This window comes from Asterias amurensis, chromosome 9 (assembly GCF_032118995.1).
Source record: "Asterias amurensis chromosome 9, ASM3211899v1".
Lineage (NCBI taxonomy): Eukaryota > Metazoa > Echinodermata > Asteroidea > Forcipulatida > Asteriidae > Asterias > Asterias amurensis.
In genome coordinates, this window is record NC_092656.1 from 17,059,234 (window position 1) to 17,087,005 (window position 27,772).

General features: G+C 37.8%; 2 protein-coding genes across 5 annotated transcripts in view; one reads left to right on the forward strand and one right to left on the reverse strand.

Annotated features, from left to right (window-relative positions):
* LOC139941343 (importin-11-like) overlaps positions 1–22,254 on the forward strand; it is a 34,751-nt gene extending 12,497 nt beyond the window's left edge. Inside the window, exons 11-28 of the mRNA XM_071937786.1 lie at positions 18–108; positions 844–891; positions 1,823–1,928; positions 2,943–3,106; positions 4,948–4,988; positions 6,125–6,190; positions 7,715–7,765; positions 8,034–8,147; positions 8,880–8,995; positions 10,845–10,921; positions 12,059–12,138; positions 12,659–12,739; positions 13,300–13,395; positions 14,320–14,433; positions 15,155–15,276; positions 18,518–18,607; positions 19,709–19,781; positions 20,293–22,254. Coding sequence (XP_071793887.1) covers positions 18–108; positions 844–891; positions 1,823–1,928; positions 2,943–3,106; positions 4,948–4,988; positions 6,125–6,190; positions 7,715–7,765; positions 8,034–8,147; positions 8,880–8,995; positions 10,845–10,921; positions 12,059–12,138; positions 12,659–12,739; positions 13,300–13,395; positions 14,320–14,433; positions 15,155–15,276; positions 18,518–18,607; positions 19,709–19,781; positions 20,293–20,451 — 1,689 coding nt within the window. The 3' untranslated portion in view covers positions 20,452–22,254. The remainder of the gene's footprint in view (positions 1–17; positions 109–843; positions 892–1,822; positions 1,929–2,942; positions 3,107–4,947; positions 4,989–6,124; positions 6,191–7,714; positions 7,766–8,033; positions 8,148–8,879; positions 8,996–10,844; positions 10,922–12,058; positions 12,139–12,658; positions 12,740–13,299; positions 13,396–14,319; positions 14,434–15,154; positions 15,277–18,517; positions 18,608–19,708; positions 19,782–20,292) is intronic.
* Positions 22,255–22,393: 139 nt separating this feature from the next.
* LOC139941344 (ribosome-releasing factor 2, mitochondrial-like) overlaps positions 22,394–27,772 on the reverse strand; it is a 31,607-nt gene continuing 26,228 nt past the window's right edge. For all 4 annotated transcript variants that reach the window (XM_071937788.1, XM_071937787.1, XM_071937790.1 and 1 more), the window contains one exon: positions 22,394–27,458. In XM_071937788.1, the coding sequence (XP_071793889.1) occupies positions 27,333–27,458 (126 nt within the window). In that variant the 3' untranslated portion in view covers positions 22,394–27,332. The remainder of the gene's footprint in view (positions 27,459–27,772) is intronic.

Sequence of the window (27,772 nt, forward strand, 5' to 3'; positions counted from 1 at the left end):
CATTATTTATTTGACAGCCATGTACAGAAGTCTTGTTCTTGGCAATGTTCCATGCTTACAGAGAAGTCTTCACAAAAGTTCTTCTTCAGATAGTGCAAAGTGTCCAAGGTATGTACATTATAAGTTATAACACAAACACAAGTGGTAAACGGAAAACAAAATAGCGCTTTTAGATCCCATATGGTCAAAATGGGACAAGTTGGATATGGGACGTGATGCGCTATATTTGTCCATATTCCATCCATCTAACCTGATTAACCCGGGTGTTTCTGGTTCACACAGCAAACACCCTTGTTTACATGCTTCCTCATACTTGCTAACTATAGTGATTAACTTCAATTATGAGATGTCTTTGGTTTCATTACAAGAAGTAAATGAAAAGAATAATATATGATTTGAGGCCTTGCATGGTAAGAATGACTACAGCAAGCTAGTCCAAACGTTGAGACCAATTTAAGAACTCACTCTGCGGTAGTGCAGTTAATAACGATCCTATAAGCTGAAGTAATAGTCCCTGCCAATTTTCTTTACCTTACGCTCAGGTAGTAGATAAAAAGCAGGACAGTTCTTTTTAGAACTGAGAAGTCTCCTGAAAAAACTGATTAATCTATTTGCGTTAGTAAACTCTACCTGGCAAGAAAATAACAATTTTAGACAGCCAAAAAGCTAACGCAAAAATATGTTTTTGTGCCTTTATTGTGCCAAGCAGCACAATAATACCTGTTGTTTGCAAACTATGATAATGTCAACAGGGGATTATAGATTCTTGTCAGCTTCAGCAAGTTGCTGTAAACCAGGAGTTAATCTATATTTGCTTTTGTGATTCTACATTTCTTATTACAGGTGTCATTGAACCTACAAACATGGACATGCTCCTACAGAAAGAAGCAGGTTAGTGTTGATCTGTCAATCAACTTCCATATTGAATTTCACTCATCTTTCTTGAATAATACGGTTGATGATGATTTGCAGCAATAGTCTGGCGCCATACATGTATATCTATTTCAAAAACATTTAAAAAGCGCGCGCTTCTCCAGTAGAGTTAGCATTTAAATGTGAGTTATGAGCAGAGCTCTGAAGCGGTCCAGGTTGTCAAACTCACAGAGATATGATGAGAGGGAGTTCCACAAACGAAGAGCGAAAAAGGAAAATGCGCGGTCTCCTTATCTCTTGAGATGAGTTATTCAACAGGCATGCAATTCTTCCGCGGATCCGTGGTTTTCCGCATTTCATGAAAAGGAAATCCGGCACTATGAAAAAACTCTGCGTAAAATAAAACGACGGAGACACATGTTCTCCTCGTACAGCATACCTTCTACACTATTTTTTGCACAGTCTGGCTCCATAGTGTTTTAATGGCTTGTTGTGGGGGGGACCAGACGAAAAGAGCCCAATATGCGGCTAGGAAACGAGATCAATAGGAACATTATTTTTCGCGTTTTTTTTCTTTGAAGAGTTGCATGCCTGATTCATGAAGGGACAGGTTTGGTGCGATGCGGCAACTTCATCAGGCCCATGGGAGGGGGTTTCGTTGGTATAAACGCTCTGTAAAATACAGCTTTTCATTTTGCTTTGCTGAAAAAAAACTAATTGTCGGGAAGTGTTCTGCACCCAATGAGGGTATTTGTGTGCCAAATAGTGGCTCAGATTGCACAACAGAGCATCTAGGATCCCCAATTTGTTGGGACCCTTAAGTGGCCCCGGACCCAACGCACTAATGGCTTCACGCTCTACACTCACCAGTTGTCTGCTAAACAGCACTCCCTTGCGAAAATGAATAACTTAAGACCTTATTTTTTTTGTTAATGTCTGTCTTTTTCAGTATACAATGCCATGGGATTGGCAGCATTTGAACTTTTTGACGAAGTGAACTTTGACCAGTGGTTCACAAACCATCTGCTTGGGGAGCTGAATAATAAACACCCAAGGTGAGTGAGTGGATGAAAAGAATCTCAAATAATTGGCTTGTACATTTGTCATTAAAGGAACACGTTGCCTTGGATCGGTCGAGTTGGTCTTTGAAAAGCGTTTGTAACCGTTTGTTATAAAATTGATATGGTTAGAAAGATGTTGTAAAAGTAGAATTCATTGATCTACACAAATATGCCTCAAAATTGCGTGGTTTTCGTTTTACCTTGTCGACTAACACGGTCGGCCATTTATGGGAGTCAAAAAAGTTGACTCCCATAGGTCGGCCATTTATGGGAGTCAAAAAGTTGACTCCAATAAATGGCCGACCGTGTTAATTCGAGACGTAAAAATGAAAACCGTGCAATTTTGAGTGATACTTGTGTGGATCATTATATTCTACTTTTAAAACATCTTTCCAACCATATACATTTCATAACAAATGGTTTCAAACACTTTTTTATAGACCAACTCGTCCGATCCAAGGCAACGTGTTCCTTTAAGATATAATGGATATATTTGCATATTAAGAAAAATATATGCTTTTACAAACTACAACTGAATTGAAGTAAGTGTTCCAAGACTGTTCACACACGGTGGCCAATTTTATAGAACTGCTTTAGCACAAAAATTTCTTAAGCACGAAAATAGCTTGATGACTTTACACATGTTACTGCCCAAAATTCATGCCATACACATTGCTTTTGAATGGTATTTAACTGTTGTTTCCTTAGTACATGTATAACAATTGAGTGAAAGATTGGCCGATAATCTGATTTTATTAAGCAAGGATTTTTTTAGCTTAAGCAAATTTTGTGCTTAAGCAGCTCTATGAAATTGGGTCCAAATTGTTCGTACATAGGACCATTGGTCATTCTTTCACTCTTATCTAGTGGCAGTATGAATGCCAACATTTTAATTTCGCTAAAATGTAATTTTTTTCTTTCTGATGGAACCAAAAACAATCTGGTTGTCTTTGAGAAACCTCAGAATGCATTTTTTTTTCAAAATTTTTTGTTTTGTTTTGTGGTCAGGTATAAAGTAATAAGGCGACGAGTAATCTGGTTAATAGGTCAGTGGTTAGGAGTGAAGCTATCCCCCAGTCTACACCCTACTGTCTACCAGGCTGTACTACCTCTACTAGCTCAAGATGAGGATCTGGTAGTCAGAATAACTGCTGCACAAACACTCAAGATTGATATCCTTATTCTAAGACTCAGACTAACATCTCCAATCTTCACAGATGAATAATAATAACAGTGGCTTCTTTTATGCGCGCACATCAGTGACTCAGTGACACTCAAGAAGCTTTAACACACAGTATTTTCATGCAAGGTATGGTGACAACGGTTGAAAAACAAGACCTACTCCTTTTAAAAAGCACTAACTCTGGTGTTTCTGATCAGCAGAGTGTGGGTTCGAATCCCCAGCCGTGACACTTGTGTCCTTAAGCAAGACACTTAACCATTACTTCGTCCTTCGGATGGGACTTTAAACCGTTGGTCCCATGTGTTATGTAACGCATGTTAAAAGAACACAGTGCACTTATCAAAAAGAGAAGGGGCTCACCCTGGCAGAGATACCAACATACACGATTTGGGCGTAGCAAATACGATTTCGAGCCGTGACTACAACGCTACGATAATACTCAATAAAACACGCTAAACAAACCGCCCAATAAAATTTTATTAAATCGTACAATACATGCAAACAACGAATGAACTATTAAGTGGAAATGAAAATTAAGAAAAATATCCAAATAATTGTAACAGAAAAGAAAAAACACTTTTAATTTTAGAACGCAGTGTTGAATAATAGCGGTGAATTCACTCGAACAATGTACGTGTCTCGACGTAATGATTGTTGCGTGCCCTCTGATCCCCGCTGGCTGGCCGGACGAGTATTTTTACGCTAGTGCATTGCTGCAAGATCGTACCCATTGATCTCTATTACACCATGGGGAATAGTGCATACGTGCGTGGGGAATGAGGTTGTGTGTGAGCTAACGTGTCACAGTAACCTCATTCCTCATGTATCCACTATTATTGTGCCCACGCTGTCTGTACATGTACTTCATCGAAGCTCGGCACAAAAAGTAAGAAATAATGGCGACAAAAAAGGAGACCTTCTAGAAAAAAATACCTTCAACTGAGTGGCCTGTGAGATCTAAGCTAGACAGTTTCCATGTTTTCTTACTAGTAATTGTAGCGCCGATGTCCAGACAATGCCCAGAATACGGACACGTATTTTTTGCCCAAAATCCGGACACCTTTTTTTTTTTTTTTTTTTTTTTTTTTTTTTATTCTCTCTCCCAATAGCTTGTTGTTGCATTTCTGACCCATTAAAACAAAAACATTTAAGTAAGGCCACCTTATGTTATGTTTTTTTTTAAAACAAAGTCAAAAGATGAGGGAATCTTTTTTTTTTCCCAGATTTTTTTTTCACTGGCCATTATAAACATTTGTAGCTGTTCTGGTGGTGCATACAGAGGTAATTGTTATTTCACGACAATGCCTGAAAATGAGCTAATTAGCATTGTAGAGAGTAATAGAAAGATCGGTTTAGGGAGCCCAGCCCAAGCCACGCTCGCCCTTAACTGTTGGGAGATGCTACTCTTTTTTTAAATTCAATGTTGGCATCTCTGCCCTGGTGTTCCTGGTCCAATCGGCAGCAAATTGCGCCACAGCACCTTGTAAAGCATTACATGGCGCTATCAGAATTAGGTCTCATAATTCAAACGTAGTCCCACATCTGGCAGGAAATACTGTATGTTACAGCGCCAGGAGCGTCACTGGGTGACGGACATGTGCGCTATATAAGAAGCCACAATTATGCTGCCAATCAAACCAGGAAAACCGGGGTGAACCTCTTTTCTTGTTGATAAGTACACTGAGTTATTTTACTTGCGTTACACAACACACAGAATGAAAAGCTTGATTTTTCAATTTTTAAACATAATAGAGGTATTGAACAATTATTTTTGATTACTTTTACCACCGTTTGACACATTCTGGGATGTTTTCCTTAATGCCTTTGCACCTGTTGATGATTTTGAATTCAAGAAGGATAACTTCTTACCGGTAAGTTATGTCTTGATTCTAATTGAAATTAGCTTGATTGTGTTTCGGCTCCATTCATTACACTATTTGGTTTTTTTAATATGCAGTTTCTTTACTCCTTAGTGCATTTGCTGAATGGCGACACTTCAAGGTTTCATTCCCTTGGCTTTTTAATCTTTGTGGTCCTGTTTATGACCGAGGCAGAACACTTATTGGTTTTTCTTTTTATAATTTTATTCTACCAAAAACACACAAACTCTTTTGAGTAGCAAAGCTTCATAGTATACAAGGTTGTACAAAGCAATAAGAAAGGCACAAATAACTTATGAAAAAAATTGAGCTGGAAAAAAGACAAGTTCTGTTTATAGTGAAGCCATCTTGTTTGTTGTTCAGCAAGCCAAATGTATTCAGTGATTGTTGATGGAACAACCCTTTCAAAAACTTAAAACTGAGGTGAGCAAAACCGGCCAATATTTCTCCAAGATGGTTTAACAGCTTTTTGAAATGTTTGCTCATGACCACCGTCAGAAGTAATCGCAACATGTAGAAATGGATTGAACAGCAGTTAAAAGGGCATCCTTAATAATAATACCAGATAGTCCTTAGAAAATGAGGGAAAACTACCTTTAATTTGGACTTTTTTGAAATGTTATAACATTTTAGTTGATAATACTCATAATTGAATTGATGTTCAGCAAGACCTTTGTATTATTGTTGATACTGACAATGAACCAAATTTTGTCTCATAATTCTATTATCACAAAGCTGATGTTGGTTTGGTGTAGCAAAACTAAAAAAGGTTGTGAGACTGGCACCCGAACAAAGATATTGACAAAATAGGGAGACTGCCACTTAGACTAATGTAGATAGTTCAGTTGGTACAGCACCAGCACGTACATCCCGATGCACAGGTTTAAATTCTGCTCTTGTCAATTTGAGTTTGTTAGGAGAAAAGTTGAATTGTATGTCCCTGGTCAGTTTAATTTGTGGATTATCATTTGGTAAATAAAGACAATTATAAAAATAAAAAAAATAAATATACACAAATACATGTATACAAATAAATGTATGATTACTTTGCACATAGTGGATTTTTTCAGTGGTAATATTGGTTGATTGAAGAATCCATTTTCCCAATTGTATTTTCTCTCTGTCAGTATCTGGAGTCCAGTTTTGCCTTACTCTTCCAGTTGTTAAAACAAGTCTCGGAGTGTGACACAAAGGTTTGTACCAATGTTCCATTCTCTTTCAAAAGTAAACGGAAACACAATAGTGAATAGTATCACAACAGTCATAACTATTAAGTAAAGTGACTAACAATTCTGCAAAATTTCTTATAAGAGTTTAGAGATTTACAGCTGAATGGAAAGCAATCACAAGGGGGCAGGCACAGACTCGCATGGGGGCAGGCACGGACTCGCATGGGGGCAGGCACAGACTCACATGGGGGCAGGCACGGACTCGCATGGGGGCAGGCACAGACTCACATGGGGGCAGGCACGGACTCGCATGGGGGCAGGCACAGACTCGCATGGGGGCCGGCACAGACTCACATGGGGGCAGGCACAGACTCACATGGGGGCAGGTACAGACTCACATGGGGGCAGGCACGGACTCGCATGGGGGCAGACACAGACTCACATGGGGGCAGGCACGGACTCGCATGGGGGCAGGCACAGACTCGCATGGGGGCAGGCACAGACTCACATGGGGGCAGGCACAGACTCGCATGGGGGCAGGCACAGACTCGCATGGGGGCAGGCACAGACTCACATGGGGGCAGGCACAGACTCGCATGGGGGCAGGCACAGACTCACATGGGGGCAGGCACAGACTCACATGGGGGCAGGCACAGACACATGGGGGCAGGCACAGTCTTGCATGAGGACAGGCACAGATTAGCATGGGGACAGGTACAGACTCACATGGGGGCAGGCACAGACTCGCATGGGGGCAGGTACAGACTCACATGGGGGCAGGCACAGACTCACATGAGGACAGGCACAGACTCGCATGGGGGCAGGTACAGACTCACATGGGGGCAGGCACAGACTCGCATAAGGGCAGGCACATACATGGGGGCAGGCACAGACTCGCATGGGGGCAGGCACATACTCGCATGGGGGCAGGCACAGACTCACATGGGGGCAGGTACAGACTCACATGGGGGCAGGTACAGACTCACATGGGGGCAGGCACAGACTCACATGGGGGCAGGTACAGACTCGCATGGGGGCAGGCACAGACTCGCATGGGGGCAGGTACAGACTCACATGGGGGCAGGCACAGACTCATGTGGGGTAATAAGTTTCTTCTTCATGGACTTATTGAACCAGGAAACCGGATGAGCCAGGGCTGAAGAGCTGCAAACTTGCATGCTGAACAGAACAGAGTCATCTGGACCAAGATCAATGGGCAGGCTTGAGATGTTGTATGGCCTCGACTTGATTGATTGGAAAGCAAACTACTGATTTTGACTATTGTTTGTGTTATTTACTTCTAAGCCAGAGGGACATCTGGGTGTCCTTTAGATATCCTTGGGTGTTTTTTGTGTACGCCTTTTATATTTCCTTTCCTTGTGAAAATACTGTGTTTGAGCAATTTTGATTTCTTATACTTCAATTGATTGAAAGTTCAGACATTTTTTTCCAATTGTTGCTAAAACCACGCTCCTGCCTGGTCAGAACTACATAGTTTGTAGTTCTTATTTCTGATATTGTGATTGTTCTTGTCATTTATCCTGTCAGATGCACATCCTGCATGTATTGTCTTTCATCATTGAGAGAGTTGAAGCTCAGGTAAGGCATTATGTAGAATGTAAACCACAAGCCATTAGTATTATATTTACAAACAGTAATGGTGGTATTTATTGCCATCATTGGACCAGTGATTTTAGTCCTGATACCAAGAGAGTGTCAAGCCATTGTTTGTGTCAAAATAAACCTTTGATAATTCCAATGGAAGTGCGGCACCAATGACTCAAAGCAATGGTAGACCAAGTGCACATCATTATTATTATGGTTACAATTTGTTGCCAAACTCTTTGCTATTGTTTCCCTTATTCAGATTAGACCATATGCATCCAGCCTTGCCCAGTACCTGCCTGTGCTATGGGAAGAATCTGTAGAACACAACATGCTCAGATGTGCCATTCTCTCAACACTAGTACATCTTGTCCAGGTAAACATGATCATCTAAGGGCTGGTGTGCCGGTCAGAAAGGGGGTAGGATGTCATGGTTTTTGCTAGATGGTTATGGAATGTGTCGAGGGATTGATGATTATTGGGCTTTTTATTTGAGATTGACTAGGGTAGGTTTGTGAGAGGACAATGCTCTTCATGAACATAGTTACCAATTCAATTTGATCAAATACTGTTTGTCTTTTAAAGACACAGGACACTATTGGTAATTGTCAAAGACCAGTCTTCTCACTTGGTGTATCTCAACATATGCATAAAATAACAAACCTGTGAAAATTTGAGCTCAATCGGTCGTCGAAGTTGCGAGATATTAATGAAAGAAAAAACACCCTTAGATGGTTGATTTCGAGACCTCAAATTCTAAACCTGAGGTCTCAAAATCAAATTCGTGGAAAATTACTCCTTTCTCGAAAACTATGTCACTTCATAGGGAGCCGTTTCTCACAATGTTTTATACCATCAATTTCTCCCCATTACTCGTTACCAAGTAAGGTTTTAACCTAATAATTATTTTGAGTAATTACCAATAGTGTCCACTGCCTTTAAATGTCTTACTATGGCTGTTATATCTGAAAAACAGTGTTTACTTGTTGAACTTTTATGTTATGGGACCAGAGTGACACACAGGCCATTCAAGAATGTCTCATCAGTATAACATCTTTTTGAGGTTTGATCTAGTTATGATTTGATATTTGTTTTGTCTTTTTACTAGGGGTTGGGTTCACTGAGTGTGGAACTGTATCATTTCCTTATTCCTATCATCAAGTTTAGTACGGATGTATCGCAACCTCCTCATGTATATCTTCTAGATGATGGTATTGATCTGTGGTATGTATCATGCAGGGATACAGCTCTGTTAATTTGTTTATTATCTGTAATAATATTAATAATAATTATATTTAAAATTTATATTACGCCCCTTACATACAAAATGACCAGAGGCACAGAACACTTGTTAAAAAGCACAGAGTGGAAGAAAAAGACAAAGAACAAGACTGGCCACCAGGCCAGTGCCCAAACAAAAGTATGGGGATACGTCTGTCCCGCCAACAGAGAACTAATTAATTACTTATTACATATGTAGGCCTATCTCTGCTGGCATCGGTAATGTTTTGACCTTTTCAAGAGACAGACGCCTCTAACCCTAACTATGCTAAAATTCTAAACTAACTGGCAAGGTGACCATAGAAGAAGACATTAAAAAGCGGTATTAAAAAGATAGGTTTTTATATTACATTTAAAAGAGATGAGTTTCTGTTTGCTACGTATGTGAAGCGGTAGCGCATTCCAAAGCTTGGGGGCTGCCACAGAAAAAGCCCTATCACCAAATATAGTCAACATTTTACCAGAAGGATACTCCATGAAAATACCGTTATTCCCTGACCTAAGTTTATAAGAAGATACTTTCCGGATGGAAACAAGATCCTGTAAGTACTTTGGAGAAAGACCATGAAGAGCTTTGAATGTCAACAACAGGATTTTAAAATGAATCCTGTACGAAACAGGCAGCCAATGTAATTGACGAAGTATAGGTGTGATGTGATCAAATCAATGTGTGTTCGAAACAATTCTGGCAGCTGCGTTTTGAACCCTTTGTCAGTTTGTAGTTTAGCTATCTGTGACTTTGGCAGACCATACAAAAGGCTATTACAATAATCAAGATGACTGGTCACAAATGCATGAATGAGTTTTAAAAGAGAGTCTTGTGTAAGGAACTGACTAATGGGTTTGATGTTGTGAAGATGAAAAAAGGCTGCAGAGCAAGATTTATTGATGTGGGTGTTCATTGTAAGTTCAGAATCGAACCAAGACCCCAAGTTACGAACACATGTTGTAGGAAAAACAGTAGCTTCACCTATCATTATATTGGAAATATTAATTTTCTTCAATTGCTGCTTTGATCCAATGATCAAAAATTCACTTTTAGCATCATTAATTAAAAGCCGGCCATGTATCATCCATTGCCTGATGTCCCTAATGCAATCTTCGATTAAAGTCACAGCAGCTTGACAAGATTTGTCATTGTCGGGTCTAAAAGATAGATACAGCTGAGTGTCATTGGCATAGCAATGAACATCAGGCAGATGATGCTCAACAATGTCAAACAATTTAGAGGCATAGATAATAAATAAAAATGGTCCTAAGCAGGATCCCTGAGGAACACCACAGTTGATGTTAACTTCTCTGATAAGGTACCTTGAATGGATACACGTTGACTTCTATCTGACAAATAGGACGAAAACCAATCAAGGGCCTTGCCAGTGACTCCACATTTAGACTGAAGACGTTTCAGCAAAATTACATGATCAACAGTATCGAACGCTGCACTCAGGTCTAAAAGGACAAGCAGAATATCATGTTGGGAATTCATCCTCATCAGTAAGAAAAAAGTGTTTCATAAGGTGAAACTATAGAGGAAAGCACTGAAGCTTTGATGTACAATGTAGTTCTCTTCTCTATTGACCCCTTGCATTGTCACATGCACCAACACTATTCTTGTGTATAACACACATGATCTTTTCTCCCAAAATGGTGCAACCAATTATATTATTGTGATGGCGATGTTAACCGACATGCTTTGAGTGATCAAATACAAGCACTGTATACGTATTGTGCTATGTAGGGTAGCTGTGAATTGTCATTGGTTGATGTAGTTTGTTTGTATTCCATATTACAGGTACGAGACTATTCAGAATGCACCATTAATGACCAAGGAACTCATGCAGCTATTTGGCAACATGACACCTTTACTAGGTAAGATAGCTTAGAATAAGAACAACAAGAATAGAATCTTGTTGCCATGAAGATGTTTACCACTTCAATTTATGTTTACATTTAAAGAAGAACTTTGATTTATCTGTAGGTGTGAGTAGCTTGTTATTTTAATGTGTCAAACCCTAACCATTGGCAGAGAACTTTGATGTATCTCTAAGTGTGAGTACCTGATTATTAAATAGGATTTGAATCTTTGCATGGTGGAAATACGATAAGAAAGGTTTGCAGTATTACCATGTAATGACTATCTCTAATGAGTGTTGGGGTGGTTCAGTTGAAACCAACGGTTCTTTTCAGAACCACCCCAACTCATTAGAGATAGTCATTACATGGTGTTACTGCAAACCTTTCTATACCTGGTTATTTTAATGTGTCAAACCCTAACCATTGGTAGAGAACTTTGACGTATCTATAGGTGTGAGTACCTGGTTATTTTAATGTGTCAAACCCATAGAGCTATATATGTTGACTAGAGCGCTAACACCCCGTTAAACACGCACTAAAGTTTTGAAGCCATGTGGGCGCATCCATGTTTATGTACAAACCAATACAAAAGCTTGAAATTTTGTACGGCAATTGTACGGCTATTTGCATGATAGTGCGTTTATTCTTTTCTACATGTATGTGTCATCAAACCAAAAAATGCAGCAAATGTGAACGCACAATCTGCTGATGAGCGTACAAACTGCCAGCGTCATATGCATCATGTTTAAAAGGCGCGTATACTTGTTTAAGCTTGTGCAGAGCAAGTTAGCGCTCTAGTCATTATATATAGCTCTATGGTCAAACCCTAACCATTGGCAGAGCACTAAAAGGGTTCTTCACTCGATGAATCTTTGAATGATTACTTAAAAGGACATGTTGCCTTGGATCAGTCCTGCTGGTCTATGAAAAGCAGTTGAAACCATTTGTTATATAATGCGTATGGTTAGAAATATGTTTTAAAAGTATAATACAGCGATGCACAAAAATATGTCCTAAAATTGCATGGTTTCCTTATACCATGTACACTGTACAAGTTCTAAATCCCTCACATTCAGCATACTGCCATTGTTAAGAATGGTCTACTTAGGAACTTCCTGTCACTAAGAAAGTAGCAATATCTTTATCTTTCAGAATTGGGATCTGAGAATCTCAAAACATGCTTCCAGATCATTACAGCTTATGTTCTCCTAGGACCGAATGAATTTATGCAGGTAGGGAACGATGTCTGCAAATGAATTGCATATTGATCGGACAATGGGAAATTACAGGTTCACTTCAACAGCTGAGAACAATCTTGCTGGACCCAATTTCATTTGTGCTGATCACTGCTTGTGTCTTATTTCTGAAAGCTTTCTTTTAAAGAATCTTCAGCTAGTGGAGACAATGTTTAAGATATATGTCAAGGAAGGTCCTGTTTTCAACTTCTTTCAAAGTAGAAACTGTAACCCAGGAAGTCCTGTTTGTGTACTTTATCCAACTAAAGATTTCTGCTTACCCCTGAAAAAAGAAAATTCACTATTTATTATACCTTTAAGTAGAGAAATAGTTATATTTTTTACCTTAGCACTGTCTTACACAGAATGAACCATTTGTAAGAATGCATGATAATGTATCCGATAAAATAAATACATGAACATGGATACGTACATTTATGTTTTCTTATAAATTAACCTTATAAAGATCAACTAACTGTATTCGATTCTTTGTTATTGTATCTGTTACTCTGTGTAGAGCTACTCCTGTGCTGTATATGCTGGATGTGTAAGCCTCCTGGAAAGTGTTAGACCAGAAGGAATTGTCATTGTCTTGAAGGTACGCAACTTGTATGGACAAACAATTATCTGACCATGGTTTTCTTTAAAATTCTGTACTTTGCAAGCGATTACATTTTCGAATACTTTTTCATACAGTTTTTTTCACTTCATTTCATTTTGTTTGCCAGCAAACATGAAAACAAAAGATTAAAAAAATTGCAAATCAAAGATTTACAAGAAAAAGCAATACAATAGTTTTCAGAACAATACAAATATGTAAGAACACTAAGCAAAGTACTGAGGAACCTGGCCTGGCCACAGGCAGATACATGTACTATAGGAAACAGCCTCCAGTGGGGGTGGTACACAAAACACTTGAAACCAAAACAAAAGACAAGAACCCTTGCAGGGAAAGCCAATAGTGACAGAAAGTCACTTTCAAAGTGGCTGACCTTTTGGTTGCAGACAATAAAAACACCAAACACACCCTCCCCAGGAGGAATGTGTATTACCCACCATCCAGCCAAGCCAGGCAACTCAGAAATAAAAGATAAACAAAAAATACCCCCCAAAAATACAAAAAACAAATGATAAACATTTCTCTGTGATACTCTTTAGCTTGTGGAGACAATTTTAAAGGTGTTCCCGACGGAAGGTCCACAAATCTTTCGACAACTCCTTCCCAAGATTTTGCAGAGGGTTCTAGACAAAGAGGTGAGTTGACAATTATGTTTGCTTCAATAGATATAAAAGAAGGAACCAGAAACATTTTTCAATTATCTGTTTTAAACAAGAAAAATGTTTTAATACCTGAATGATTTTTCATATACTGTACATGTGAGTGTTCTACAGTTAACAAACACTTCCAATTCTTCCAACTAATACTTCTAAAAAACAATTACAACTATTTATATTCCACACACATACATCCTTATCATTTGATTGGTCGAACACGTGTTGCTGTACAAAAGGATTTTAAATTTCATGTATTTTTATATACTTGTCGAATAAACCATTCAATTCAATTCATTTCAATAATCCCAAGGTGAAATGGAAATCTAAATAAATGATAAAAATGGGCCACTGGGCCTACGGCTAGCTTCAGCCATTTTACTAAAGAAGAGACGTATCCACCATCACTCTCAATCAGAAAGTCCTTACTGGGCCATGCTGCCAGTAGTTTTTATGTTTGACCAAAAAATCTAAGTGGAAATTTCCACAACTCGTTCCAGTTATATCTTGTGCTAAAAAATAACCTCATAAACACATCTCTTGTCGCATATGTACAGTGTGTGTCGCTGACTGATTGGAAATCACAAACATTTTATTGGCAAAAGTTTTTTATACAAACAAACCTCAAATCACAAACCCATAAACATTTTATTTTTATGAATACAAATACTATCAATTAGGGGACCTAATCGATTTAAAAACAAATTATTTGCATTATTTCATTTTGCTAGTAAAAAACTTGCAGGCGACCCAAAATTTGTTTGACCCATAAATAGTTAAGGGTTACATGTTTTTTTCATTTTGTTCACTGAATGTATGAAGAACACTGTATAAAGCTTAAAATTGTCAACAGTCCTAGTATTAACTGTTTACTGTATTTTATTTCTTTGTATTTTGTTGGTCCAGGAGTACCCAACAGTGATGTCCATGTATCTCTCCGTGTTTGCTAGGATCGTAATCAAGAATCAATCATTCTTCTTCTCCTTCTTGCAGCAATATTGTCATACCACTAAGCAACAGGTACAAATCTTCATATGTTTGCAATAGTAATAATGAAAACCAATTCTTTTTGTATTAAGGGCAGTGGACACTACTGGTAGTTACTCAAAATAATTATTACCATAAAACCTTACTTGTTTATAAGTAATGGGGAGCTGTTGATAGTATAAAACATTGTGAGAAACAGCCCCCTCTGAATTAAGGTAGTTTTCAAGAACAATGTTATTTTCCACGAATTTTATTTTGAGACCTCAGACTTATAATATTTGAGGTCTGGAAATCAACCATCTAAACGCACACAACTTCGTGTGACAAAGGTGTTTTTTTCTTTCATTATTATCTCGCAACTTCGACGACCGATTGAGCTCAAATTTTCACAGGTTTGAATTTTATGCATTTGTTGAAATACACCTAGTGAGAAGACTGGTCTTTGACAATTACCAATGTTGTCCAGTGTCTTTAAAAAGAGTTTAGGCTATTATGACCTCCCAGCCTTGGTTTGGTTACATTGATTTAAATCAGAGAAAAGCAAGATCTAAAAAGTTCCGAGCATCAATAGAAGATTTTATGACTTGCAAACTGCAATACATTAGTGTGTCAGGAAAGTACAGCCTGCTCAATACAGGATTTGTCTGTGTTATTTACTTGGAGGTTGTGTTGCACTCGGCTTGTTATGATGAAATAACTACTAGTTTTGTAGTTTACCCTTAAAGAGTGTTGTAAATATTGTTTGTTCCTTTAGCCTGATGAGTTATTAAGTAAACTCCTTGTAGTATGGTCAGAGAAGATGGATTGGATAACACAAGCAGAGAGAAGAAAGCTGAGTGCCTTAGCTCTTATGGCATTACTACCGTCAAACTCAAGGTACCATTACATTATTATATCCCTCCCACTACAAGAAAGGGGGCAAAGAAGAAATACAGTCTTACACAAATGCCAACGACCCACTTGTGTCAAATTATAAATACCTCAGGCATGGGTATGTTGCTTGAGTACCTGGGGCGGATTTCACTAACGTCTATGTTTGCGATCATCGCTAACACACTTGCGATGAGATTGCAAACCTCAAATCCATCGCAATTGCGATGTCGCTAATTCTGCGTTCACTAAAGTCATCGCAATTGCGATGACGTTAAAAGGGAAATAAAGTTTTTGTACGAGGCTAAAAGTAGTAACCTTTGACATCCAGCAACAAAATCGTCGGTCGCCGCTCGAAATGAAATGGCATTGTGCAGTTTATATGTAAATCGTTGTCATGTTGGTGCACACGAACTATTGTGGACGATGTTTAAGGATTCATTTACAAAGGGTTAAAGCATTTATAGGCCTATGGCCTCTATTATAATTTTTGATTTTAATAAACAGTTTTCGTAAATCTGTTGTAACGGTGGGATTGATGAAAATTCTGACATATCTGTCTAATAATACCATGGAGGAAGAAATAATACTAAGCTTCACACTGTCAATTTGCCAATACATTACACATTACTTTTTTCTAAAAATGATGGTTAAAATAATCGAACCCATATAGTATCTCCTTTTTACCGATATTAAGGGGCTCTTTGCTGCAGTTGCGTCGCTGATAGTTGTCATCGGCAATCTGAGTCTACCAGGTAAAAGACCGCAAGACCAAAATAATGTAGCGCCACTCATTTTACTCTAAATCACGGGCAATTTATACGTCAAAACGTACACCGCTATAACTATAAGCACATAATGGTGCAATGTATCATAAGTTTGCGATGAACTTTAACTTTGCGACCACTAACATGTCATCGCAAGATTGTCATCGCTAAATAAAACTTTGCGACAAGTATATTCATCGTTAAGTTTTAGTGAAATCGTCGGCTAAAAATCCATCGCTAAGTTGCGATGGATTTTAGATTTAGCGATCGATTTCGGCGTTTGCGATGACCAAAACGCGTTAGTGAAATCGACCCCTGGGGTGTACACTGTAGCGCACATGAGACATGTACAGTGTACAGGTAGAAAAGCACACAGGCGTGGACAGTAGAACAATTGATAATATAATGAGCATTCATACCAACTCTCACACTTCTGGTGTGATTCTCATGGGTTTGACACAGCATCTGGTGTGATTGTCATGATTCTGGTGTGACCTATTAGCATCTGGTGTGATTGTCATGTTTCTGGTGTGACACAGCATCTGGTGTGATTGTCATGTTTCTGGTGTGACACAGCATCTGGTGTGATTGTCATGTTTCTGGTGTGGCACAGCATCTGGTGTGATTGTCATGTTTCTGGTGTGACACAGCATCTGGTGTGATTTTCATGTTTCTGGTGTGACACATTAGCATCTGGTGTGATTGTCATGTTTCTGGTGTGACCTATTAGCATCTGGTGTGATTGTCATGTTTCTGGTGTGACCTATTAGCATCTGGTGTGATTGTCATGTTTCTGGTGTGACCTATTAGCATCTGGTGTGATTGTCATGTTTCTGGTGTGACACAGCATCTGGTGTGATTGTCATGTTTCTGGTGTGACACAGCATCTGGTGTGATTGTCATGTTTCTGGTGTGACCTATTAGCATCTGGTGTGATTGTCATGTTTCTGGTGTGATTGTCATGTTTCTGGTGTGACACAGCATCTGGTGTGATTGTCATGTTTCTGGTGTGACACAGCATCTGGTGTGATTGTCATGTTTCTGGTGTGACACAGCATCTGGTGTGATTGTCATGTTTCTGGTGTGACCTATTAGCATCTAGTGTGATTGTTATGTTTCTGGTGTGACACAGCATCTGGTGTGATTGTCATGTTTCTGGTGTGACACAGCATCTGGTGTGATTGTCATGTTTCTGGTGTGACACATTAGCATCTGGTGTGATTGTCATGTTTCTGGTGTGACACAGCATCTGGTGTGATTGTCATGTTTCTGGTGTGACCTATTAGCATCTGGTGTGATTGTCATGTTTCTGGTGTGACACAGCATCTGGTGTGATTGTCATGTTTCTGGTGTGACACAGCATCTGGTGTGATTGTCATGTTTCTGGTGTGACACATTAGCATCTGGTGTGATTGTCATGTTTCTGGTGTGACACAGCATCTGGTGTGATTGTCATGTTTCTGGTGTGACCTATTAGCATCTGGTGTGATTGTCATGTTTCTGGTGTGACACAGCATCTGGTGTGATTGTCATGTTTCTGGTGTGACACAGCATCTGGTGTGATTGTCATGTTTCTGGTGTGACACAGCATCTGGTGTGATTGTCATGTTTCTGGTGTGACACAGCATCTGGTGTGATTTTCATGTTTCTGGTGTGACACATTAGCATCTGGTGTGATTGTCATGTTTCTGGTGTGACACATTAGCATCTGGTGTGATTGTCATGTTTCTGGTGTGACACAGCATCTGGTGTGATTGTCATGTTTCTGGTGTGACACAGCATCTGGTGTGATTGTCATGTTTCTGGTGTGACACAGCATCTGGTGTGACAATTATGTTTCTGGTGTGACACAGCATCTGGTGTGACACTTGTCACACTAATTGTCTCTTTGCTAAAACTGCGCATGTGGGGTCTGTGTACAGCAGTTTGTACGCACCAATGCATTTGGCTGACTTTGAAAGCTTATCTACATGTATATGTAGGTCGTACAATTGTCTCTGTGAAAACGCAATAGGTTGGAGTTTTTTGCAATCGCTCCAGTGGTACATGTATGTACTTCAACATAAAAAAAGGCAAATCAAAGATTGGCTAATCATGAAAAGTTGAAACTGTTGGGGGAAAATGTTTATTTCAATAATAACATCAAAAATGTGTATAAAAAAACACTAAAAAAAACACCGCTTTGCCAAAATGTATGTTTGTTTATGAATTTCCATTTTGTGATTTACCTAGCCTTGTTTGACATTAAACATTTCAGTTAAAACTACACAAGAGTAATAAGTACAATTGGAAAGAAAACATCAAAATTTACATGAAGAAATTATTATTATTTTGTGTTTTGTGTGTCTAAGCACTGTATATTCAGTACTTTCCAGAGTCCTGTGAAAAAATTCCCAGGCATATCAACAGATGGGATTGGAACCCACGACCCTTGTGCATTACCAAAAGCTGACTACTTGGGGATCTATTTTTGTCCTCAGTGTGGTTGTTGAGAAGTTTCCTGACGTTGTTTATGCAGTAGTGGAAGTGTTACATGATGTCTGCCGTGAGGAAAACGGAACCCAAGTCGAGTAAGATTTAACCTTAATGTTACCTGATCACTTTCAATTGCTATGCTGTAATTACTGTTTTCTCAAGCACCATGTGTAGAGATCATTGTTGTACATGTAGGTCTTGAAACCTGGGACCAGGTCCATAAAGCTGTTAAGCAGAAATACTGCTTGATTAATTGCTTTGCTGAGCACAAATTGAGTTGGACACCAGTCACAACAATGCAAACTTAATGTAGTTTTGGCTGGAAACTTATTTCTGTTAAGCAATACTATTCTGTGCTTAGCAAATTTGTTTGGCGATAGGTTTAATTAAAGTGGGCCCTTGACTCATTGTGACCAAACCCAATCAAAGTATTGGTCCATAAGTAAGGGCTTGGCTTACTCTTGGATGCCAAGGTCTCAGGTTTAACCATTTAGACCTGGGCCAAATGTTATGGCTATGCTTACCAAAAGCAAATAATCTGCGCTTGCGGAAGCAGGGAATTCTGCACTTACGTCAAGCATATTTCAAGGTTTAGTGGGAAATTTTGGCTAATGCGCGTGCGTATTCCACATTACTTTGCGTTTTAGGCTTACATAGATAGCGCAGAAATCAGCGCAGAAATGCAGCGCTTGCCATGTAAGCAGAGAATGGTGATCATATTATGTGCTTAAGTCGACAGTAAGCAGAGCCATGAAATTTGCCCCTTGTAGATAGGTACATCAAACAGTTACAGGTATGAGCATTGCTCAACCCTTGTACATGTAGATAGGTACATCAAACAGTTACAGGTATGAGCATTGCTCACCCCTTGTAGATAGGTACATCAAACAGTTACAGGTATGAGCATTGCTCACTCCTTGTAGATAGGTACATCAAACAGTTACAGGTATGAGCATTGCTCACTCCTTGTAGATAGGTACATCAAACAGTTACAGGTATGTGCATTGCTCACCCCTTGTAGATAGGTACATCAAACAGTTACAGGTATGAGCATTGCTCACCCCTTGTAGATAGGTACATCAAACAGTTACAGGTATGTGCATTGCTCACCCCTTGTAGATAGGTACATCAAACAGTTACAGGTATGAGCATTGCTCACTCTATATTTACATAATATGTATGATTTTGATTTTCAGTTATCTTGTGATGGGAGACAGGGAAGATGTAGAAGATGAGTTTGAGACAGAACATGATAAAAGGAAAAGGAAAGTGAGTAATCTTCAACTGTTCAATGTCTATTGGAATTCAATTCTTTCTTACAAATGCTGAATCTGACGAAACACAAACTCATCAAAGCGTTTTGTTACCTACTGTATTGTTAAAGGCACTGGACACCTTTAGTAATTGTCAAAGACCAGTCTTCTCACTTGGTGTATGAACAAAATAATTAACCAGTGAAAATTTGAAATAAATTGGTCGTCAAAGTTGCGAAAGAATAATGATGGAAGAGAAAAGCACCCTTGTCGCACAAGTGGTCAAGTTGTGTACCTCAGCTGAGGTCTCGAACTCAATTCAAACATTTCAGTGAAATGTTACTTCTTTCTCAAAACCTACGTCACTTCAGAGGGAGCCGTTTCTCACAATGTTTTATACTATCAACAGCTCCCCATTGGTTGTTACTAAGTAAGTTTTTTTTTAGTAATTACCAATAGTGTCCAATGCCTTTAACTACCAAAGAGAACATAGCAAAAGCTAAATGCATTTTGATTTGTCTCCACAGCTGTCAATGAAAGATCCTGTCCACTGCACATCACTGAGGGATTTCTGCATTCTACAATTCACCGAGTTTGAACGCATTCATGGCACTCCTACCTTCACTAGACTCATGGAATCAATTGACTTTGAAATACGAGAACAACTGCAAAATTTCTTCAAGTAATCTACAGGAGTGATCTCAATATGCTTGAATTTATTGACATGATTGACTGCCATTGTGGACATTTCTAGTAACTAACGATTCATCAGAGTGAGCCACATGAACACCTAAACAATAGTTATCATAACTGATAACAACTACAACAATTATTAATAACAACCACAAACATAGCTTTAAATCACTTGCATGATTTGCTCTTGAGAAAAGTAATTGTAACTTAAAGTAACATTACAGGATTGGTTTTTGCGAACAAAGCTGGCAGTGTAAGCACTTTCTGTAATCCACCATATACAAATAATATTACAGTCATAACAAAATAACAAAACAGCACTTCTTGGGCGCACTTTATCTGTGAATACATTCAAAGGCGCTGGTCTGAAAGGGAAGAAAAAACCCAAGTTCATGAACAGGCCTTCTGGAAGAGATATTGTTTAAGTTGCCGCTGGCAGAGGGAGATGTTGTGTGTTTCTCTGATATGAACGGGTTAGCTGTTCCAGAGCCGTGGGCAATACAGGAAAAGGACCTGTCCCCAGAGCTGGCTACGCGGTTCTTGTTGCACGATGACCTCAGACCCTGTCTTAGATAAACTGTAGAAGTTTGAGATCAATCAGCCATCTGGGTCACAGGAAAATAGTGAAAAACCAATTTCACATTTTGCATCACATCGATGCAAAATTTAAAAAATGAATAAAATGCTCACTAAGCCATTAACTCCAAACACATGATTAGATTATTTATTTCTCATCAAATATAACATTTCAAACAGAAATATTTCAAGGGATGTTTTCTTCTATCATCATCATCATTAGATCGTGTAAGTTTGAAGTAAATCTGTGATACTCACAATTTTATTTTCTTACAATTCTGTAATTAATGTTCCTTCAAGTGTCTAGTTAAGAAACACTTGCTTTTTATGGTTGGTCACATTGAGAATACTACTAATGTTTTTTTAACTTTTAACTGTGCAATTAATTTTTGGGGGCACACACACTTATTTTTACAAGGAACATTTACTGAAAGGAAGTGGACACTATTGGTATATACTCAAAAGAATTATTCTCATAAAACCTCACTTGGTAACAAATAAGTATAAAACATTGTAAGAAACAGCTTCCTCTGAAGTGATGTAGTTTTTTCGAGAAAGAAGTAATTTTCCACGAATTTGATTTAAATCAAGCATCTGAAAGCACACAACTTTGTGTGACCGTTGTGCGACAATGGTGTTTTTTTCTTTCATTAATATCTCGCAACTTTGACGACCGAATGAGCTCAAATTTTAACAGGTTTGTTATTTTATGCATATGTTGAGATACACCAACAGTGAAGACTAGTCTTCGACAATAACCAATAGTGTCCACTGTCTTTAACAGAAGCTTGAAGATACATATCAAACTACTTTGTTGGGCAGTTGGGTATTATTGCAAGAGCTGATTTGGTTTGAAAGAATGCATATTTTTAAGTAAACTATGTAAGGAGACTGCAAAATTGTCAAGTTGAGGTTCAGAAATAAGGTGATCTCGATCAAATGTTTGATCAATTTGTTTGCTTAAGTTTCATATATACAATACAAACCAAATATCTCCTTGAGCTAATTATATGGGAAAGAGTTGTAAGGGAGACACTTTTGTCATTAAGTTTTGTTGCGGAAATAACAACATTTAATTAAACCCCAACAACTTATTTACTTCTAGTAAAAAACTGTAAGAGTTGTTCATGTTGTTAAAAAATTGTCTCCAGTGGGAGTGGCCACCAAACATCATCAGATTTATTGGTATTTATCAATTGCCCGAGTGTGACATGTGATCAGTGCCTACAAGCCATATGACAACTTCATACCACTTTAAGATGTGTTTAATGAGCAGCTTTATCTCGGCCTGAGGTACGTTAAGAGTAATTGAAACTACGGATGAATTCAAGCTTCAGTTGAAGATTCAAGGTGTGTATGTTTTCCTACGGGGTCTCTTCAAATAATTACAAGAAACCATCAATCTTGCAACATATCCAGAAAGACGTTGGCTCCACCATTTTTCCCTCTCCACTCCTACAAGCTCAAGTAATTTTTGAAATGTGTACATGCATATGTGACACACTGAAAAAACTTTTGAAAAGTACAAGTTATAAACATTGAAACATTCATGTATACACACAGTCGTACTACTACTGAACAAGAAAACGGCGTGGAGAAGGTTGATTTTATATCAAAACTTTTTATATAATTATAATGCAACATATTGTGAAACAAGATACTTGGTGGGTTTTGTTTGTTTGAATATCTATTTTCCACCATTTGCAAAGAGAGAATTCTAGTCAATGTACATGGTGTCCACTAATCTTTACTGGAGCTTGAAAGAGATTACTCGATGTACCATTTATAATAGATGTTGAATTTGCATCGGGGATAAAGAATATTAATTTTGGTTTTTACCCATACACCGATGTGTGTTAGCACTGTATACTCAGTACTTTTCCCCCCCCCGAGTCCTGTGAAAAAATATCACAGGCATGTTACTCTGGTACCATTTATAGTACCCCAAACTATTAAAAGCAATGGTTACATGTAGTCACAATTGACATGCATTTATGTGTATCTACATGTACATGTACCCTGTGTGGATTCTTCCTGTATTATTACTAGCATGCCATGTAGCAGGCTCAAACAACATGCTACTCATACCGTCATATATGTACATCATGCATGTGATGGACCGTACACTACCAAATGAAAAAAAACCCTCTCAAAGCACATACAAACTGTTTGATATTTGTAAAAATGTCTACCTTTATTCAAAAACCTAAACTTTGAGGTAAAGAAATGATGGCATAACATTTATTTGGCTCTGAATTGAAAGGCTTTGCAACCCAGCCCAGATAAATTAAAACATTTTATTAAAAAGTGCCTGTGTCTGTAAATTGGTGCTAAAATAACATTTGACAACAGACAGCACATTTTTATGTGTAGCGAACTCGTTTATATTTCAAACAGATCTAAAAAGAAATTGAAGAGTCGGTAAAGAAAAATCATTTGTATTCATTCTGCACAAAGCATATGTACATTGTATTTATTAAAGTGAACACCTTTAAAATGTTGACACTGAAAATAACTAACTTCATAGTAGGGTTGAACATTATATTATATTATGAATTGAATTTAACATTTTATATTTAAACAAAACATTTGAAACCAAAAGACCAAGGCACTAGACACTTTTCCTTTATTACTATTGGTAATTACTCAAAATAATTGTTAGCATAAAAACTTACAGCAATACAGAGCTGTAGATAATATAAAACATTGTGAGAACGGCTCCCTCTGAAGTAACGTTGAGAAAGAAATAATTTCTCACTAAAATATTTGAATCAGCAGAGGTCTCGAATTCAAGCATCTGAAAGCACACAGTTTTTGCGACAAGGGTGTTTTTCTTCTTCCATTATTCTCTTGCAACTTTGACAACCAATTGAGTTAAAATTTTAACAGGTTTGTTATATGTTGAGATACACCAAGTGAGAAGACTGGTCTTTGGGAATTACCAAAGGTGTCCAGTACCTTTAAAACAATGGCAAGAAAAGAACATTCAGTAAATTTTTGGTAAAACAACTATTAGATTCAAGCTGGAAGTTCTCCTATGGTAAAGTTTATATTACCAGTCCTCCAAACCAAATGTCTTTGTATAAAATATTATAAAAGTCAAAGAAAAAGGCATTTTAAGATACTCCTTGAGCAAATTACCATTGCTTATTTTCATTGCCACAATTGGAATCAACTTATTTTAAGTATAATTATGTAAGAACTTTGTTTTGATATTTTCACTAATTGGCATGATTGGTGTTATTTGATAATACATAGCTACATGAAAATTACTTTAAAAGGAATCTTTTACATGTACCTTTGTTTTGGGAACCGTTCGATTGTTTTAATCATATACTGTATAAAGGTAGATATAAACAGTTAAACTAATCTGTGAAAATTTCAATTAAAAGGTGGTAATATTTTATCCACTCGGGCAGAATCATCCATAATTGGAACACACAATCTGAGAAATGTTACTGTTTTCAATTTCAAGTTTGGGGGATAACAATGGATATCTTTTTCCATAACCAAATTATTTCAAAGTGAAATGGTCTTCAGATTGCTTTATATTATCGAAAGCTGCTGTCCTTGTAATAACCAAGCAAGTTTTATTTAAATCTATACCTTCCCTTAAAGCCATTGGACCCTTTTGGTACAGAAAAAAAAATAAAAGTTCACAGATTTACAAATAACTTACAGGGTTTACAGAAGGTAGTGGTGAAATACTTCTCTTGAAATATTATTCCATGAAATGCTTTACTTTTTGAGAAAACAGTAAAACAATATCAATTCTCGTTAACGAGAATTACGGATTTATTTTAAACACATGTCATGACACGGCGAAACGCGCGGATACAAGGGTGGGTTTTCCTGTTATTTTCTCCCAACTCCGATGACCGATTGAGCCCAAATTTTCACAGGTTTGTTATTTGATATAGAAGTTGTGATACACGAAGTGTGGGCCTTGGACAATACTTTTTACCGAAAGGGTCCAATGGCTTTAAGGGAATTAAGTATGATTTAAAAACTAGTTTACAATCAAAATCAGCATGGTACTCAGTTACAAAAGGTATTCCTTTTTCTGCTAACATGTTTAGTGCAAAGTACTTATTTTGCTCTATGCAGTTGGACCTTATGCAGGGGAAGTTTGGATGCTATTAATAATCTACCCCAATAGGTATTTTTGTTGGTGAAGTATTGTTTGAACATTGTTAACCATTTTGTATATATAGGGGACATGCCCATATAATGACAAACGAATTGAAGTTCTGCTGCTTTACTTTTGCCTTAATAAAAATGTTCACGCAATTATTATTTAAAGGCAGTGGACACTATTGGTAACTACTCAAAATAATTATTAGCATAAAACCTTTCTTGGTAACGAGTAATGGGGAGAGGTTGATAGTATAAAATATTGTGAGAAACGGCTCCCTCTGAAGTAATGTAGTTTTTGTGAAAGAAGTAATTTTCCACAAATTTAATTTCAAGACCTCGGATTTAGAATTTGAGGTCTCGAAATCAAGCATCTGAAAGCACACAACTTTGTGTGACAAGGTTTTTTTTCTTTAATTATTATCTCGCAACTTCGACAACCGATTGAGCTGAAGTTTTTCACAGGTTTGTTATTTTATGCATATGTTGAGATAGACCAACTGTGAACAGTAGTCTTTGACAATTACCAATAGTGTCCACTGGTTTTAAGAAAGAAGTACATGTAAATAAACATGTTCCTGTATCTCTGGTCCTCCATAAGCTCCTCTGAATTGTCTTTTCACAATCTTTTTGATGCAAATTTTATCTCTTCAAAATAAATGCCTCTTTGAAAATACGGCTTTGGCTTGAGGCTCCATACCAAAATCACTCACTTTCAAAATAACTTATGCAACCTTAGCCCTAAACAATGCCCAAGCTGTGATTTCAAAAAGGGCCAATGTTTGAAAGTGATGGACGTCCATAATGTTTGGCCGCATGGGAGTGTTGTGGCCAAGCGATTAAGAGCACCAAATTCAAACTCTGGTGTTTCTGATCAGCAGAGTGTGGGTTCGAATCCCCAGCCATGACACTTGCGTCCTTAAGCAAGACACATAACCATTGCTTCGTCCTTCGGATGGGACGTAAAGCCGTTGGTCCCATGTGTTGTGTAAACGCATGTAAAAGAACCCAGTGCACTTATCGAAAAGAGAAGGGGTTCACCCTGGTGTTCCTGGCTGGATTGGCAGCATATTGTGCCACAGCACCTTGTAAACCATTACATGGTCCTAAGGATTAGGTCTTATATCTCAAAAATTCGCCCCACTCCTTGCAGTAATAATACCTGGCGCTTTGTATCCTTTGGCAAAAGGAGCGTTATAAATATGGTTATTTGGGCAGTGATGAATAACTATTATCAATGAAAATAATGTTACCAATTTCAAATGATCTACCATGCCTGTGAATTGTTTGTTAGTTTGGGATAATAGTCAAATATGGCACCATTATGAATGTCTACATTGTATTAGGATCAAACATCAAGGTTGCACCATCTCTTTTGATAAGTTTACTTATAAATATTATATAACCATGAATACAAATGGTTTGAACGAAAATGCCATTCCCAAAACCATTGTTGTACCAACTTTTTGTTAGTATCTTTTTGAAGCATTGATGCATTTTCAGAAGTATTCAGAACAGACTGAAAGTCAACAAATCTGAACACACAATGTAACATTGTAAGCAGTGAAATGTTGAAGTTATAAAATGCATGCTTTAACATTAAGTATTGAATCAATGACATTATGGGAATGTTAATTGATAAGTCATGCAAACGTGTCAGACAAATAAACAAATACAAAAATGAATAAGTGATATTTATGTCAATTGATATCATTGGTCAATGGTAGGGAGGGTGAATTCATGTGCAAATGTAATTCAACCTATTGGACCAAACTTACACAGAAGCCAAATAGAAACTTTAGCCGGGAAACATTCACAAATAACTAATGGACATTCTGAATTTGTTTTTCTGAATTTCTGAACATTTGGTTTTTGTGCTCAGCAGAAAGGTTTCTAGAGATAAGATTTAAACAACAAAGTACATGGAATGATGGACTTCTTGTTCAATTGATTACATTGCACACACCAAGTAGGCCAGCTCATGTCATTATTGCATTGTCGCACACTGTGATGAGGTCCATAGTGTTGTGTACACTAGAGGGGCAAAATAGCACCTGATGGTTTACAAAACCCATGAATCCCATCACACAGAGTGCATCAACTCCTTGTTAAAAAAAGCTAAAAGATGGAGCCAACTTTACAAACAAGTTTAGTGTCCAATTAATTACAAGCCAGTAATCTTTTTGATAATTTTGTCCTGCTCATTTCTGCTCACAGGCTCATAATTTGAAAACTCCAGAGAGAAAGTTGCGGTGCCTGATGTGAGACTCCGTAGAGCAGTTGAATACCCCTGTACAAAGAAAAATCAAAAGTTAGCACACACATTACAGACAAATAAACTTAATGTACTGTACAGGTGTTTATCTGGAAAGCAATTATTCAAATGAAAGAATACAGCTTAAACGCAATGGACACTAATGGTAATTACTCAAAATAATTATTATCATAAAACCTTACTTGATTATGAGTAATAGGGAGAGGTTGATAGTATACAATCACTGTGAGAAGCGGCTCCCTCTGAAGTAATGTAGTTTTCACGAAAGAAGTAATTTTCAAGGAATTTGATTTCAAGACATCAAGTTTAGAATTTGAGGTCTCGAAATC